The 15767-nt window shown below is 54.0% G+C and overlaps 8 protein-coding genes across 8 annotated transcripts; 6 read left to right on the forward strand and 2 right to left on the reverse strand.

Moving 5' to 3' along the window:
• Positions 1–171: 171 nt before the first annotated feature.
• On the forward strand, positions 172–2398 carry G6M90_00g005780 (uncharacterized protein; the record flags this gene model as incomplete). The annotated part of the gene is made up of 2 exons (XM_014694440.1): positions 172–431; positions 496–2398. 2 exons carry the CDS (start codon positions 172–174, stop codon positions 2396–2398), a joined length of 2163 nt encoding a protein of 720 aa, XP_014549926.1.
• A 782-nt stretch (positions 2399–3180) lies between these two features.
• Positions 3181–5617, forward strand: mdv1 (Mitochondrial division protein 1; the record flags this gene model as incomplete). Its single annotated transcript, XM_014694439.1, has 4 exons — positions 3181–3246; positions 3548–4154; positions 4265–5292; positions 5348–5617. The coding sequence occupies 4 exons, from the start codon at positions 3181–3183 to the stop codon at positions 5615–5617; spliced, it is 1971 nt and encodes a 656-aa protein (XP_014549925.1).
• Positions 5618–6197: 580 nt separating this feature from the next.
• JMJ30 (Lysine-specific demethylase) lies at positions 6198–7592 on the forward strand (the record flags this gene model as incomplete). Its single annotated transcript, XM_014694438.1, has 1 exon — positions 6198–7592. The coding sequence occupies one exon, from the start codon at positions 6198–6200 to the stop codon at positions 7590–7592; it is 1395 nt and encodes a 464-aa protein (XP_014549924.1).
• A 65-nt stretch (positions 7593–7657) lies between these two features.
• G6M90_00g005810 (uncharacterized protein) lies at positions 7658–9166 on the reverse strand (the record flags this gene model as incomplete). Its single annotated transcript, XM_014694437.1, has 1 exon — positions 7658–9166. One exon carries the CDS (start codon positions 9164–9166, stop codon positions 7658–7660), a length of 1509 nt encoding a protein of 502 aa, XP_014549923.1.
• Positions 9167–9648: 482 nt separating this feature from the next.
• NMRAL1_0 (NmrA-like family domain-containing protein 1) lies at positions 9649–10729 on the reverse strand (the record flags this gene model as incomplete). Its single annotated transcript, XM_014694436.1, has 2 exons — positions 9649–10619; positions 10672–10729. 2 exons carry the CDS (start codon positions 10727–10729, stop codon positions 9649–9651), a joined length of 1029 nt encoding a protein of 342 aa, XP_014549922.1.
• A 1351-nt stretch (positions 10730–12080) lies between these two features.
• On the forward strand, positions 12081–12428 carry G6M90_00g005830 (uncharacterized protein; the record flags this gene model as incomplete). The annotated part of the gene is made up of 2 exons (XM_014694435.1): positions 12081–12116; positions 12189–12428. The coding sequence occupies 2 exons, from the start codon at positions 12081–12083 to the stop codon at positions 12426–12428; spliced, it is 276 nt and encodes a 91-aa protein (XP_014549921.1).
• Positions 12429–12587: 159 nt separating this feature from the next.
• Positions 12588–13179, forward strand: G6M90_00g005840 (uncharacterized protein; the record flags this gene model as incomplete). The annotated part of the gene is made up of 2 exons (XM_014694434.2): positions 12588–12654; positions 12719–13179. 2 exons carry the CDS (start codon positions 12588–12590, stop codon positions 13177–13179), a joined length of 528 nt encoding a protein of 175 aa, XP_014549920.2.
• Positions 13180–13801: 622 nt separating this feature from the next.
• G6M90_00g005850 (uncharacterized protein) lies at positions 13802–14954 on the forward strand (the record flags this gene model as incomplete). The annotated part of the gene is made up of 3 exons (XM_014694433.1): positions 13802–13822; positions 13875–14274; positions 14398–14954. 3 exons carry the CDS (start codon positions 13802–13804, stop codon positions 14952–14954), a joined length of 978 nt encoding a protein of 325 aa, XP_014549919.1.
• Positions 14955–15767: the final 813 nt, after the last annotated feature.

The raw sequence follows: 15767 nt of genomic DNA on the forward strand, positions 1-15767 counted from the left end.
TGCAAGACTGCCAAGTATATAAATCAACGGCACAAGCAACGATTTCCCCCATCTTCGAAAACTCTTCATACTGCTTCTCTAGACGTTAAACTCTTGGGTTTGCCTCATCGCTTCCAATCACTTCTCTCTCCACTCACTTGACTACTACCACTACCAATCTGCCTCCTCATCATGGCTGTTTTGTCAGGCATCACGGACAGACTCCATCAGATCCTCACCGGTCACAACACCCACGATGTAGAACAGGCCACGATGGAGGTCTGGGACAAGGGAGTCTTCTTGAACGAACTCCATAGACAAGGTTTGGTGCTTGCCACGGACAAGGACGGCAACCTGAGCGGAGACCTCGCGGCCACCCGGGGTCTTAGACGGGGAACCTACAAGGGCACTCGCTTGGCCTTGACTGAGCTTTACAACCTGATTCAGGAGGCGTATGTTGACTTGAGCCGCTCCACGGACACCATTCCGCTTTGACGTGACTGACCAACTCTTCAGTGTTTTTTCCCAATTCGACACCCAGTGCTATGAACCCATCATCCCCCAGCGCCGAAGGCTGGCAGAAAAGCAAGCCATTTATCAATGGAGCAAGACGGCTGATGACGGATATCCTCCCCATCTTCATGTTCCCAAGGGGCAACAGGTGACGGTTGCGAATGACGATGGCCCAATCTTCAACCAAGCTGAGCTCGGCCTTGTTAGCACCATCTCACAGGCCCTTTCTTTTCTTGTCCCTCAAGAAATCTCCCACCAAGGCACGCCGTACTATGGACCTACTCTTGCTGATGTTGAGGCGTACAATCGCGAGCATCCGAGCCCCAGCACCGACATCATGGACGGTAAGAACATTGGCTTTTTGCCCGATTGGTTTTCGGATGCTCGCTTTGCCCAGCAGCACTTCAGCGGCGTCAACCCAACAACCATTGCCGCCGCTCCCGCTGCAACAGTCCGGGAATACGTGGCCCAGGCCAAGAAGCAGGGCCTCACCCACATGGTAGAGCTGCTGGAGGCGGGCAAAGACTTGCTCATCCAGGACTACTCCTACTTCCGCAAGGCAACCGGCCTCGGCGACAACGAGACCTTCATCAACGTCATCTACGAGCTCGACAACCCCAAAGACCCAAAGCCCACGGGAAGGACAGCGAGCCGATATGGCTGTGCCTCGGTCATCATCTTCCAGCTTCACGACGATGGCCGCCTCCACCCCTTGGCCATCACCATCGACTACAAGGGCAGCCTCGACAACTCCGTCACCATCTTCAACCATCGCCTGCACCCCGATGCCCTGGGGAGCGTGACTGAGGCGCAGGACTGGCCATGGAGGTACGCCAAGACTTGCGCGCAGGCGTCCGACTGGGCAAGGCATGAGATTGCCGTTCACCTGGTCGAAACGCACTTGGTCGAGGAGGCCATCATCGTCGCCACGAACCGCACCATCCCCGAGGACCATCTCTTGTACGAGCTCCTCAGCCCGCACTGGTTCAGAACACTGTCACTGAACAAGGCTGCCCGCGACACGCTCGTGCCCTATGTCGTTGCCAGAGTCGCGGGCTTAGGACCGAACTCTGACCCCAGCAAGTACACCACCAACCGCTGCTTCAAGTTCATCCAGCACGCGTACAAGAACTTCAACTTTGTCGACAAGTACATCCCCAACGATCTCAAGAAGCGTGGCTTCGATGTGGAGGGCGAAGCAAAGTCCTGCAAATACCGCAATTACCCATACGCAACCGACATGGTTTTCCTCTGGCACATCATGCGCGACTTTGTCAAGTCCGTCCTGGGGACAAAGTACAAGTGCGCCGCCGACATCAAGAATGACCCATACCTTGCCGATTGGTGCCTGGAGATCCAGACAAAGGGCGAGCTTGCCAGTTTCCCAACCGTGACAACGGTCGACGAGCTCATTGATGCCGTCACCATGTGCATCCACATCGCCTCCCCCCAGCACACGGCAGTCAACTACCTCCAGGACTACTATTACAGCTTCGTCCCCTCCAAGCCGCCTGCCCTCTGCACGCCTCTTCCCACCTCTCTCGCCCAGCTCCAGTCCTACACGGAAAAGGAACTGACCGAGGCTCTTCCCATCGGCACAGAAGGACCCAAGTGGAAAGACTGGCTGCTCGCCGCGCAGCTGCCCGAGCTTCTCAGCTTCAAGGTTGACCAAAAGTACAATCTGTTGACGTATGCACAGTCACTGTACAATGTGAACAAGAGTAGGACGCAGAAGGAGAACGAGAGGGGTGAGCACAAGGTGATGAAGGAGGCGGCTGCGAAGTTTTATAGTCGGCTGAAGGATTGCGAATTTGTCTTCGAGCTTGTCTCTAAGTTTCAGACGCCCGGGACCGTTGAGTACAAGGTTTTGCAGCCCGAGTTCGCGGCTGTCTCGATTTTGATCTAAGTAGAGCTACTCGAGGCAGCGCTGAGGTTGACTCCGTACCTAGATGGTTGATTATTTCTTTTTTAGCCCTGGGGGAGGAGCTGTTGCCTAGGGCTTATAACCTCGATGACTGGCTAGTGGTGATGCAGATTGTACTTGACGTGGAAGTAGTTTGAGATATGAAAAAATAGACTGCCTTGCTCGACCAGCTCGTTCAATCAACCACCGCGAGGCTAAATATGTGGTCCACTAGTTGAAAAGGAGAGGCGGTAAGCTATTTCCCGGCTTTATGATGTGTGGTTCCAGTCATATTTGAGATATTTCGAGAGAAGTTCAAGATAACGTGAGATTGAAACACCATGTTATGTAGGGTCGGGAGCATCTCCCAAGAAATGGTGCACGGAGGAACATGCTGGCCACATTTGGAGATGGCTGGTGATGGTTGGAGATGCATCGGCGGGGTGGCGTGGCTGCTCTGACCAATGACTGCTGAGATATAGGGTAAGCGTGTACCAGACCCTTTCAATGTTGTCCCCTTTGTGCCTGGCGCCAATCTGGATGCTGGAAAGCTCCCAGCTGCGCGTCTCCATGTCGCGAAGTGCCCCCACATGTACCAGCATGTACCAAAGTACGGAGTACGCATGCATGTCGTCCTTCGTCTGTCCCTGTCGCAATTTGCTGCTTCAACACACCAGCCGGCATTAAAATCCACACGATCAGCTTTGCATCGCCCACCCATGCGGCCATTGCGCTGTTAGACCTCTTTATTTTGTCCCGCCAGACCCTCGGTTGGCCGTCGAGCCATGGCTGATCAAGACAGCCACTATGACTTCCTCGAAGATGTCGATGACGAGCAGTCCATTATCTCGGTACGTCCAAGCTTGATCCGGCCCCAGCCTCACCCATGCAGGTCACATCTGTAGTCCAGGTGTGAAACGGCCCAATTGAATGTTTGAGCCCTCGCCGTCCAGATGACTGGCGTTGCCCCAAACAGCAGCGCAAACCACCCGCAGCTTCGCCGTGGTCGTGTGACGGCCGATTCTTGCACCTCGCAGCTCCGCGCACACGACCTCCCCTACTCGGCCCTCGAGCCGCTTCAGCGTTCCCTTGCTTCCGCTTCTGCACCGATTCTGTGCAAGTTCTGCTAACATGGTGGTCGATGTTGTGCAGACCCGCGGCTTGGAGGCATTCGGGCGCAAAGTCACCACCACGGCCTCCCATCTCATGGCCCCCAATGCCGAGGCCACCGCGCACCATTACCAGACGGCTATGAAGCAGGTCCACAGGCAGTTGACTCGTCCCTCCGTACAGCAGAGCGTCTTTGCCCTGGCCAGAAGGACCCCCACAGAGATTGTGCGCTCCAGGCTGTCTACCGCCGAGATTCAGCATCGCGCCGTCAGTTTCCTGCCCGACGACTTGCTATCCAACATTCCCGAAGATGATAATGCCTACTCGCTGTTTCAAGGCTTCAAGGCCAGCTTCCCTGAGATGACCGACGAGGGCAAGAAACACCGTCGCCGCGTGTCGAGGGGCAGAACATTGCTGGATGACAGGCAACGAACCGGGTCCCCCGGGCCTGTCGCGAGTCTGTCGCATGTACAAAAGGAAAAGGCTGCCATGATGCATGAATTTGAGCTTCTTGGCGTTCGGAAGAGCATGGCCAGTAGCGAGATCCGTGAGATAGACAACAAAATCGCAAACTTGCAAGGCATGCGCAAGATTATCTTGGAACGGCTTGCAGGTTTGGAGCAAGAAGAGGCACTTCTCGAGCATGACAGTGCGTATGGCCTCTGTCCCCGCCCCTCTCTGTCACTACTACATGGCTACATGAACGCTTATGTGTCTTGAAATGCTAATCCTCGTTTTTCTTTTTCTCCTTCTTGGCAGTTATCGATGTTGAAGGACGGTTAGAAGTAGCACAAGCTTTAGCAGACGAGGCCGAGGTCATTGCACGAAACACCCCGACCAAAGATGAAGTCGACCTTGTTGGCGACGCCGATGACCACGATCCCGAATTCATGTCACAATCCGTATACGAGAAGCTGCCCGGCTCAAAAAACAGTACACCAAGGAGACCGAAGAAGGTTCACCGTCGCAAGTCCATGCCTATCCTGCACGAGCATTTCGAGGCCGGGTCCAATATACGGCAGCTTCGCGCGCACAAAGACACTGTAACCGCCATGGACTTTGATGCGCCATTCGGCACCATGGTGACTGCTGCTCTCGACGATACCGTCAAAGTTTGGGACTTGAATGCTGGACGGTGTATAGGAATATTGAACGGACACACTGCCTCTGTCAGAACATTGCAGGTTGAGGACAACATTCTCGCCACTGGCTCTGCCGATGCTACCGTTCGTTTGTGGGATTTGAGTCGGTCAAGTTATGATCCCCACGGAAACAGCTACGGCAAGGAGGACGAGGAGGACGAGGATGCCATTGCGTTTGAAAACCCCAACGACCAGCCTATTGATCCTCCCGAGGACAGCATGAACGACTGTGAGCTATACACCCTGCAGGCCCATGTAGACGAGGTCACAGCATTGCACTTCAGAGGCGACGTTCTTGTCTCTGGTTCCGCAGACAAAACAATTCGGCATTGGGACCTCGAAAAGGGTCGATGTGTGCAAACGTTGGACGTCATGTGGGCGGCAGCTCAAGCATCCGCCACTGCCAACATCGACGGAGGCTGGAGACCAACCGGCCGCGCGTCAAGCAGCTCGGCCGACTTTGTGGGAGCATTGCAGGTCTTTGAATCGGCATTGGCCTGTGGAACGGCCGATGGCATGGTACGGTTGTGGGATCTGCGAAGTGGTCAAGTTCACCGCAGCCTCGTAGGGCACACTGGTGCCGTGACCTGTCTTCAATTTGATGACGTGCACCTTGTAACTGGTAGCTTGGATAGAAGTGTCAGGGTAAGTGGCCAACAAGACGTGCGCTTCGATATCATGCTTGCTCACAGCCCTTTAGATATGGGATCTCCGTACAGGCGCCATCTTCGACGCCTACGCATACGACAACCCCATCACGAGCATGATGTTCGATACTAGGAGAATAGTGAGCGCCGCGGGAGAAGACGTGGTCAAGGTGTATGATAAAGTTGAAGGCAGACAGTGGGACTGCGGCGCAGGCATCACCGAGGAGGGCAAGAATCCCGGCGTCGTGGAGCATGTGCGTGTAAGAGATGGTTATCTGGTCGAAGGCCGGAGGGACGGCATTGTAGGTGTATGGACATGTTAGGCAATCAAAAGTATTTGGCTCATCAAGAGGTTGGTGAGTGAGGCGTACATACGAAACGGCCCTTGTCAGTATTTGGTGCAGGAAAGGTAGCGTTTAGCACACAGGCCGGAGACTTGAAACATGGACATTTAGACCTCGCGTCGATTTTATGGGTTGAAATAAAAATCATGAATAGTTTCAATGGGACATTGACTAATACTGATTCTGCTCGTGAGGCTCGATATACTACTACCGCATAAATCCAATCGCGCAAACAGAGCGTTTACTTTCAGCAATTTGGGACTTGCCAGTCTTCACGGGCAAGCTTAATGCCGGCAATGTCCGCGTGTGCGGGCTCACCACCTGCCGTGCTCACTCCAGCTCCTTCAACCAGTAGTTTTTTCCTTGATCATAGATTACAGCATAGTAAAAGGAACATTAAGTCAATGCGGCGGATGTACTCTGTAGTGCTGGCCAACTCAAGATGAACGCCTTCATCACGCCTCTCCCGCATGGTGGAGCCCCGCCCTCACTTCAATCTCGCACCAACGTGGCCTCGAGGCAAACGCCAAAATGAACCACCACTGCCCTTTGATATATCATGGCCCCCCGCGACGAAGTACTATCATGGTACCGCGCCGCCACCGAAACGCTCATCAGCGCACCTGCCAAAGATGACCGGGATCCAGAAAGCGCCGCCGTCAACGTGCTGCTCCAGCGCCAAGCCAAGGCTCTCCTCGTCATCCACGACGCCCTCGGGGATTCCTCGCCTCACCAAGTCAACGAGTCCCTCCTGACAAGAAGGCTAAGTGATGTCGTGTCGATATCCGCATCCAAGTTCTACGCCTACCGGTTCGATTTGCTGCCCTGCCAATGGCGCCAGATCCACACCGACGCCCTCATCCTGTCCACCCATCACGACGTGCTCTGCTCCTTGGGCCAGAACGCCTGGCTAGCCGACGCGGTGCTGGACGGCGTCGTGGAAAAGCTAGACAGGGCCGTCATCACCGCCGGGGGAGCCGGCGTCCTGGGGACGGCGTGGGTAGAAAAGACGCTCCGGCTGCTGGAGGACCTTTGCGACGCCCTCCCCGGCGAGCCGCCCGCCGCGAAACGGGCAAAACGCGCCCATGCGCACTTTGCCCTCGGCGAGCCCTACGGCCGGCCTGCGTTGTCTCCGGACCGGACTTGTCCCGCCCGCAGTGGCTGGTCCCTCGCCGCGTTTGAGAGGTACATGAACGGGGACACGTCTCCGCGGCCCGTCGTCTTCACCGACCTCGTCGCCGCCTGGCCTGCGCTTACGAGCCGTCCCTGGAAATCGCCTTGCTACCTGCTCTCGCGGACTTTTGGCGGCCGGCGCCTCGTGCCGGTGGAAATCGGCCGCAGCTACGTCGACCCCGGCTGGGGGCAGGAACTCGTGCCCTTTGGGGCCTTCTTGTCGAGCTATGTTTCGCCCGAGGGCGGGGGGGAGGAGGTGGGCTACCTGGCGCAGCACGACCTGTTCAGCCAGATCCCCTCGCTGAGGGGCGACATTTGCACCCCGGATTTCTGCTGGTCCTCGGTGCCCATGCACCCTGCTGATCCGGCCAGGAACAAGGCGCCGGTGGATGTGCCGCTGGTCAATGCGTGGTTTGGGCCCGCCCGGACCATCACGCCTCTTCACACGGACGCGTATCATAACCTGCTGGTGCAGGTTGTCGGGACAAAGTACGTGAGGCTGTATCCGCCGTGGAGCAAGGCGATGAGGCCGAGGGGGGAGGAGGACGGCGTCGACATGAGCAATACCAGCTCGCTGGATGTAGGGGTCCTCGAGGGCTGGGATGAGGATGCGCAGGGAATGACCGAGGAAGAGAGGGAGGCGGCCAGGAGCGAGCTGGAGAGCGAGGAGTACTGGGAGTGCGTCCTGGAGGAGGGGGATACGTTGCTGATTCCGATGGGGTGGTGGCACTACGTGAGGAGTCTGAGTGTGAGTTTCAGCGTAAGCTTTTGGTGGAATTAGTAGGGCAACGCACTGCGGTCACGAGGCAAGCATTGCAGTACGCAGCAAGAAAATCAAACAAATTACTAAACGTCTTCGCCTTCTCCCGACTTTCCCTCCCTTCTCGCCTTCGCGCCGGCCTTCAACACCTCCCACTTCTCCCTGTACTTGTCCAGCGTCTTCTGCATCTTCCGATTGTCCTTTTCCAGGCGCTCCATCTGCTTCGTGGCGGCCGCGAGCTGTTCCTCCATGTTGAGTGTCTTCTTCCGCAGCGCTTCATCCCCCGCCGCATTCGGGGCATGTGGCGCGGCGCTTGGCGAGCCAGGTCTCAGTATGCGGTACGATTCCGCAAGGGCCATTGCCGAATTCTGAGAGCTCGCTTCGAATGCGTGCAGACGCTTCGACACGACATCTAGCGTGTCCTTGAGGGATCTGTTCTGCAGACTAAGTTCTTCAATGGTGTTTCGGAGGTCCCTTTCCGTCTTGTGCGCCAGGCCGATCCTGCGCCTGGCGCCGGGGGAGACGGGGACGGGCGTCTCGCGGGCATCCACAAAGTCGTCGTCTTCGTCTTCCGGGTCGTTGCTGTGGAGGGAGGCGCCGAGACGACGCTTCTCCTTTTCGGCATACGTCAGGATGTTGGCGTAGGACATGGTGTGGCCGGTGGTGGGGACGACGTAGAAGGAGTCGTTGGTGGAGTGGCCCTCTCGCGCGAGAGCGCGCATCGTGGCCTTGGAGTAGATTTTGGACAGGTCCGGGTCGAGGGCGAGCGAGGTTGGCGGTTGGCGCGAAGCCCTGCGCTTGGGGGGCGATGATGCGACGGGCTGCTCCGTGGTTGGCTGTTCTGGTGTCGGCTCCTCCTGGATCAGGGGGAGACCGGCGAAAGCGAGGGGGGCAGAGATCTTGTTGATGAGGCTACCAAAGCTGTTGTAGAATCGAGCGTAGCCAGCATCCTCGCTCGCCATGGCAGAAGCAGTTGTTTGGTCGATGCGCGGCGACGAGGCGGCGCTCTTGTTGGTGCGAGGCTCCGTCTTGTGGGGGGCCATGGGCGGAACCCAAGTAGGCTTGCCGGGCTGCGTGTCGATGATGCTCTGCATCTTGGTCCTCGATCCGTCGCGGCGAGGGTGCGGGTCGACATTTCCGGGCGCCTGGTCGTTGGAAACGCTTGGACTGAGCGGCTGTCCTCGATACTTGGATCGGATGCCCCTTGCAGAAGCCAGGTTGCTCGCAATAGATGACGACATTTCGCGAGCCGTGAAGCCCTTCTGCGTCAGACTGGGCAGCTTCTTGCCAGACTGGTGCGTCGTGGAAGCGCCCTTTTCGTCCAGCGACGTCTTTTCGTTGACATCCTCCTCGCTGGTCTGGGATACGGGGTCTGGCTGCAAGTTGAGGAGTTCGGCAAGGCGTCTATGGTGCTCTTCGAGAAGCTTCAGAGTGCGAAGCGCTTCAACGCTGGTGGTGTTTCGGGCGGCATTGGCAAATTCACCAGCGGCGAGGGTGTGTTCATTGATGGCGACGGTTGTGTCAGCAGATTGGCGGGTGGCAACGGCGGCTGCGGCGGCATGATCGTGAGCCTTGACGATAGGCGAGGACTCCATCTCGGGAGAGTCGACGCTGCGGCGCGACGGGCGGGTATGCGATGGGATGAAGGTGGTGATGGTTGAAGTGAAAGGAGTTGAAGAATGGGCCAAAAAGGCCAACTACCGGATCTGGACATGCTGCAATGATGGAGCGGGAAAATGTGGGGAAGTGGGGACATGAGGCTTGGGTTGGCACAGGGTTTTTCATAACGGAGGTCGGAGGGCTCTTTCATGAGAGCGATTAGGGCTAAAGGCAATAGCTAAGGAGACAGCTTTTCTAAGGGATTTTACTAATAAAACGTCATGAGAGCGATTGTAGGTCCTCGGAGGCCCGTCCTCCCTTTTCTAGAATATACTTCATGAACATCAAGGGCTTACACTGAAGCACCAGATCCAGAAATTTGTCGGCTTTCGGCGTCAAATCGTGTCATTCACTCAACTTCAAATTTATATAGGTCCCACTACATTGCCCGCTTTTTCCAATACCCGAGATGGCATGTTTACGTCTTGGGAGCATTTCTGCTGCCCACCCCATCACGGTAGTCCTTGAGAACTGGCGAGGGTTCTCCAGTATATCCAGACTTCTCCATCCATTCTTGCACACTCTTCACCCGCGACGGCAGGATCTCATCCAGAAGCTCGTAATCACGCTTTGTCAGGTTATCCTTCCACATGTTCCAAAAGCCTGAAAAGTTTTCCCGGAAAGTAAACAGGGTAGGATTCTCCCCACTAGTGGAATGACCAACCGTCATTTCGGGATTTGGAAAAATTGGCAGTTTGAAGTATTCGTCCAGGGTTAGGTCTTTATATACCGCCTTTCTGCCAGTCACCTTTGTGAAGGCAGCAGCAAGGTCTTTCCAAGCGATATCTTCCGTTGCGACATGCAACTGCATGCCGCTGCTGCGAGATGGCGTATCGAAAACCCATCGGACATAGTGGCCATAGTCCTCGAGATAGATGAGAGGGCATTTTCCGTCTCCCAGCGGGGCTGCAAAGACAAGAGTGCTTGGATCTTCACGGTCAGGAAAGGGTTGGAGAAATTCTGACAGTCCTTCCATGTACATGCAAGAGGTTACAACAGTCCAGGCCATTGGTGTAATGGGTTGAGCTGAAATGTAGTCGGCAACTTTGCCTTTTCCGTCAACGTGGCCGCAACGGTATTTAGGGTCAAAGTTGCCGAGCTTTGAAGCATACTCGAGAGATGCGTAAATGAAGTGCTTCACTCTAGATTCCCGACAAAGCTCATAAATGCGGATGCCCCAGTAGATTTCTGCCATTTCGCCAATGGCAAATCCGTTGGTATTGGCAAAGACGTAGTCCACGTCCTTCAGCGCCTCACGAAGAGTTGGCTCATGGTAGGTATTTCCTTCCAAAATTGTAACTCCAGGGATGGTCGCCAATTCTATGGCATCCTTGGAAGAAGCGTTTCTTGTAATGACGCGGACGGCATATTTGGAATCGGATGCCAGTGCTAGGGATACGTTGAGTAAATGTCTCGACAAAGGACCAAGTTCCTGGCTGACCTTTGACAACCGGCACACCCTGAGCACCGGTACCTCCTATGACCAGAGCGGTTTTCATTGTATTTCAGGGTCGACGTGTTGAATGTTTTCTGATGGAGGAATGGCAAAGTGTGAAATTGACAAAGCTAAGCGCTGATGGAGAATTGGTCGCATAAGGGCCCCTATATGTGTACGCATAGCGCGACCAAGGATAATTGCCACGCCGCATGATAGCTCAAACTATAACAGAGCTACCGAGGTTGATGAAGTGATCAAGGCTTCTGTTATGTGTCACCACCGTAGACTCGCCACGGCGTCTCACTATAATCCACCGGACCTATTTGAAGCTACCTACTCCAACCGCCCAACCAGCGTACCTGGTCACTATGGTGGCAGGTTCACATTTGCAGCACTGCTAGACTTATAGCTATCTGTGAATTGGTGGTCAGCATCTTTCATCATGCGCAGCAATTCTGCCCAAGAGCGCTTTTAACAATACCAAGACATAAGGAGATGACGTTATTTCCGCCACGCAGGAGATCATTAGTGATCAGAATCCTATAATCATCGTGCTAGTTTCTCTACGGGTATTCATTGTCTCTGCCTCTTTCGCAGCCCTATAACATCATCATATCACCAGCTCGGGTAGCACAGTTGGCGCTCCCTTCTCGACAGGCCGAAATCTACGCGATACCAATATTACAACTCAAAGTGGCTATCCGAGGCATCCGAGTCCACTGCCGATTCGAGTTTGCTCGGAGGTCTCGACTGGCAATTGCTATACAACAGCTGTCTGGTGGGCGTGGGCGCCAAAAACAAGCCATCACCAGCATCCTCCAGTCACAATCGAAGCCGACCATGTTGCGCAGCAAGCAGCCCAAGTACAGGAAAAGCCCCATTGTTTTCCAAAGCCATGTCAATTGAACCCCCAAATGATGTCCAATCCGGTCTCGTATTTCTCCCTGGCCAAGTGGCTGTTGCCATTTGACCTGTTCCACGACCAGGGATGACGTTTTGTTGCCAATCGCAATGCTCGTGGATGGGACAATGCGACAATTAAATGTCGATGATGGCTAACACCTAGATTCGGTCTTTGCGAAAGGCTCACAATGCTCCCCTAGGCGGCCGTGCCTCTACTGAGGATCACTAAACAACATGATTACAGTGTCCGCCCAATTGATTACCGCGACTGTAAAATGGAACTTTCGGTATACCCTTCAATTCCAAAGACCACCAACGCCACAAAATTTAGTCGAGGCGATTGCAACAAGTTTGTCATCAACCATTTAAAGCGACCAAGATCCTAAACAAGGCAAAGCGGAAGCACCGGCGCCACCGCCACGACTATGTCCCAAGATATTTAAGCAGAGTCACTCTACTCTAGATTATACAGCCAGATGTCCATTTCGAAGAGTCCTTGATATATCACCATGTCCACTTCAATTAGCACTGTGGCTTGGATCGGGGTAAGAAATGTCTCCTATTCACACATTCCACCTATTTCTAGTATGCTAATTTTCTTAACCTCTACGATGTAGACTGGGAACAATGGCAAACCACTTCTTGATATTGTGGCTGCTTCGGGAAAGTTCAAAATCACGCTTCTTGTCCGCAAGCCGCCAGTAAAGTACACAAATATCGTCCCCGACTCTGTGACGGTCAAGCAGGTTGATTTCCAATCTCATGCCTCTCTTGTGGCCGCTTTCCGAGGCATTGACGCCGTAGTTAGCGTCATGACATTTGGTCCACAGTCAGGCATAGACGTGGTAGAGATATGAATGATCAACGCGGCGATTGAGGCGGGTGTGAAGTTCTTTATTCCGTCGGAATGGGCGCCTGACTCGGCTGGGGCGAACGTGACGGATGACCCTTGGATAGGGAGGTCGCTCCGACCGAATGCTGTTCTGGCTTCGAAAAGAGCGGTACACAATTATCTCATGGCGAGAGCAGCGCAAAATCAGATTGCTTTTGCTGTTGTGTATACCGGCGTCATTATTCCAAGCAGTAGGTTAACATGGATATGCAATTCTTCCTTGAACTGATATCTCGACTGACTTCTGGGTTACAGGTTTCAGCGTAGGATTGATCTCATTCGATTTCCAGAAGAAGACTGCAGTCTTACCAGACAACGGCCTTCCGCTCTTCTCTGCTACGACGTTGGAAACTACGGGGTCGGCTGTCGTTGCCATACTTTCTGCGGCGTTTTCCACCAGTGTTAAGAATCGGTTCCTCCATATTTCAGACTTTACAACATCTCTATCAGAGATTTTGGCCATAATAGAGACTTTGGATGGAGTGCCTTGGACACGGAAGAATGTCGCGGCACGAGAACTTACCATTTCTAGCATGGCTGCTGTGGATGCCGGGACGTTTGGAAGAGCGCAGTTCTGGGGAGCACTCATTAGTCCATTCTTTGGACAGGTTGCCCCATGGAAACAGCAGGATGATGAGCTTCTTGGACTTGGAGAACAGAAAAGTCTGACGGAAGAAGTGACAAAGGTACTTGAGGCGTCTAGAACCCATGGCTAGGTGGTGTGGAAGCTGGGCGTCGCCAAGTTGCCTTCATCCATCACAAGGACAGATCTAGGCCATGGGTGTCTATCATGGAATTGCGGTAGCCCTAGTGTAAAAGGATTCAAGATAGCTGCTTCTATTAATGTTGATGAACTCCTTGGAGACAACCCCCTCTCAAGTGCGGGCAGGGAGTATACGACACGGCTCGATTCGTTCGCGACGATGGAGCCGCACATTGTTCCGAAAAGTACAGAATACCTTTGTCAGTGTAGATCCCCCGGGCGGCCATGCATGTGACTGTTCAGTCCGCCTGCATATGTGATATCCTTTGCAGCATCGCACAAATATGCATGTCTCGGAGGCCGCTGTACACCGGATATTTTATTGATGCCCAACCTTCCGCCACAGCCTCCTCCCACGCTCATCGCAGCCCGACGGGGTCTAGGTCCCCTGTTGGACATGAGAGGAGCCCATGGGATTGTGTGGCAGTTCCTGGCCTCTACCAGGGTGAGCTCTTGGCCAAGATGCTTCAAAATGGCTCCAATTTAGTCACTGCTTGCCCCCTGAAAGTAGTTGACATCCATCTACAGTCAATAGTCAACAAGACCATTCAATGAAAAGATTGACTCGTGGCATTATGGCGCCTCAACAGGAAACAGTAAGTTAGATGACTACTCCAAACCAATGCAAGAGAACTCACGGTACTGAAGGGACGGTTGCCGACCCCGTTCAAACGAGCAAGCAGCGAATCCAATATCGAACTCGAGCATCTTCTGAGATTAATGCCAGCATCTCGCCGATCGAAGACAGTTTTCCACTTCAATGACCGAAAAAGCTGCCCCATGGACATTGTTCAACGCCCCAAAGCTGACGTGGAGTTTCTGGCAGAGGAACTGTGTGTCCCAAGTCTGAATGATATCCACGACCTCCTCTGGCTAGCTGGACGTCCCATGCCCCCGCGACCGCTCACCTACCAGCTTACGGCCTCACGAACTATAGCCGTGGTCGAGGACATCAATCTCCATCTTATATGGGAGCCCGGGCGGATATTCTTGAAACCCATTCCGCGATTCCTTCTCAACGCGGCCTTCTGGACCAAACACCTCGCCTGTGATGCGGCCCAGGACAATTCTTCCTGAGTCTCTGGTGTGAGCCCAAGTGCTCCGTCCGACCCTCTAAGCAAGCGGCGAGAGCTGTACGGATGTGCGTATGGCTTTCTTCTGTCGTACACAGCCTTGATCCAGCACGAGAGCGACTACCGCATCGCCGCAAGCAACCACTTGCTGCCGGCGGACGTGGATTGGGAATCGTGGCGTCAAACCTCGTGGGAGCTCTTGGAGAACAGCCCCTGCAACATGACACGGGTCAACAAGCGGTACAGATACGGCGAGCTGCGACTGTCGCGACTAAACAAAATCTCCCGCTGGCGCAGCCTGACCTGCTCCGGGGACGGGCTGGTAGGGCTGATGCGCGGATACAAATTCGGCTTCGCCACGTACGGCCAGCTACTCGAAGCATGTCTTTTCCCAGTAGTCACGGCTACGGCCTATATCCTGTTAGTTTTGACAGCCATGCAAGTCGGGCTTTCGACGGACTATTTGAAAGACAACTTCGCGTTTCAGCAAGCGTCGTGGGGATTCACGGTGTTTTCTATCCTGGCGCCGCTTATACTGATTGTATTGAGCTTTGTGCTTGTCTTCCTATATGTCGTTTTCAACTACCGGAGTACGAAGGCGTTTAACCAGAGGAGGATGCAGTTTTACGACAATCTGGGCCGGAATGGATGTTAAAAGCTGGACATGAGATTCATTTTTAGTCAGGATTCTCCTTGGTTAAAATTCCTAATTCCTGTTGGTGATGGTTCAAGACTATGATTGCCACAAAAAGAACACGGTCTACTTGGACAGCCATTGAGACGCCTTAAATTGTGTTGACAGCGATCAACTGCGGCCCTGCTTGCCTGATAGTGCGGCTGAGCATCTTGGGGCGTTGCAGTTCATCTGCCAATTTAGTAAGGGCTATGCTATTATTACGTCCAATACAATGAATGATCACCTTGACTACTTGCTGGAATAATCTCTGATCTTCATTGGCCTCGTGTGGCATCACCTTGGGACGGAGTGGATAACCTCCATGTCCAGCTTACTCTCCTCGGCGAATAAGAAATCCCCGTCTTCCTGCAAGCACGGGTTACGCGACTGAGTATGGGTGACACAATTGTATGCGCTGTTGAGGCCAGATGCAGTCGTCGAATGTGCTAGAGTTGATTGGGCGGCTAGATGATGCTGTCGAGGGCGATTGGATGTTCTGGGTTCTGCGGAGTGATGTGTCAAGCTCTCTCTGCGAGGCAACGTCTCATCAACAGCCTGCTCCTTTGATTTGGTGAAACACGGCTGAGAATCGTTGGTCGGCAGAGTGAGTGACGATGAAGCGCCGCTGTGCATCGAGTCGAGACGGTGGCCATGAGGGTCGCACAGCCAAGTCTTCGCATCAATATTGATTCACATCTGCTCCCCGCCCAAGTCTTCCCAAGCATATTTCCTTTTCTTATTTTTTTCACCCAGCAAAAAATCATACGTTCCTCGCGGCCTTTATCGATGTGT

The sequence above is a fragment of the Metarhizium brunneum genome, chromosome 1, assembly GCF_013426205.1.
Source record: "Metarhizium brunneum chromosome 1, complete sequence".
Taxonomy (NCBI): Eukaryota; Fungi; Ascomycota; class Sordariomycetes; order Hypocreales; family Clavicipitaceae; genus Metarhizium; species Metarhizium brunneum.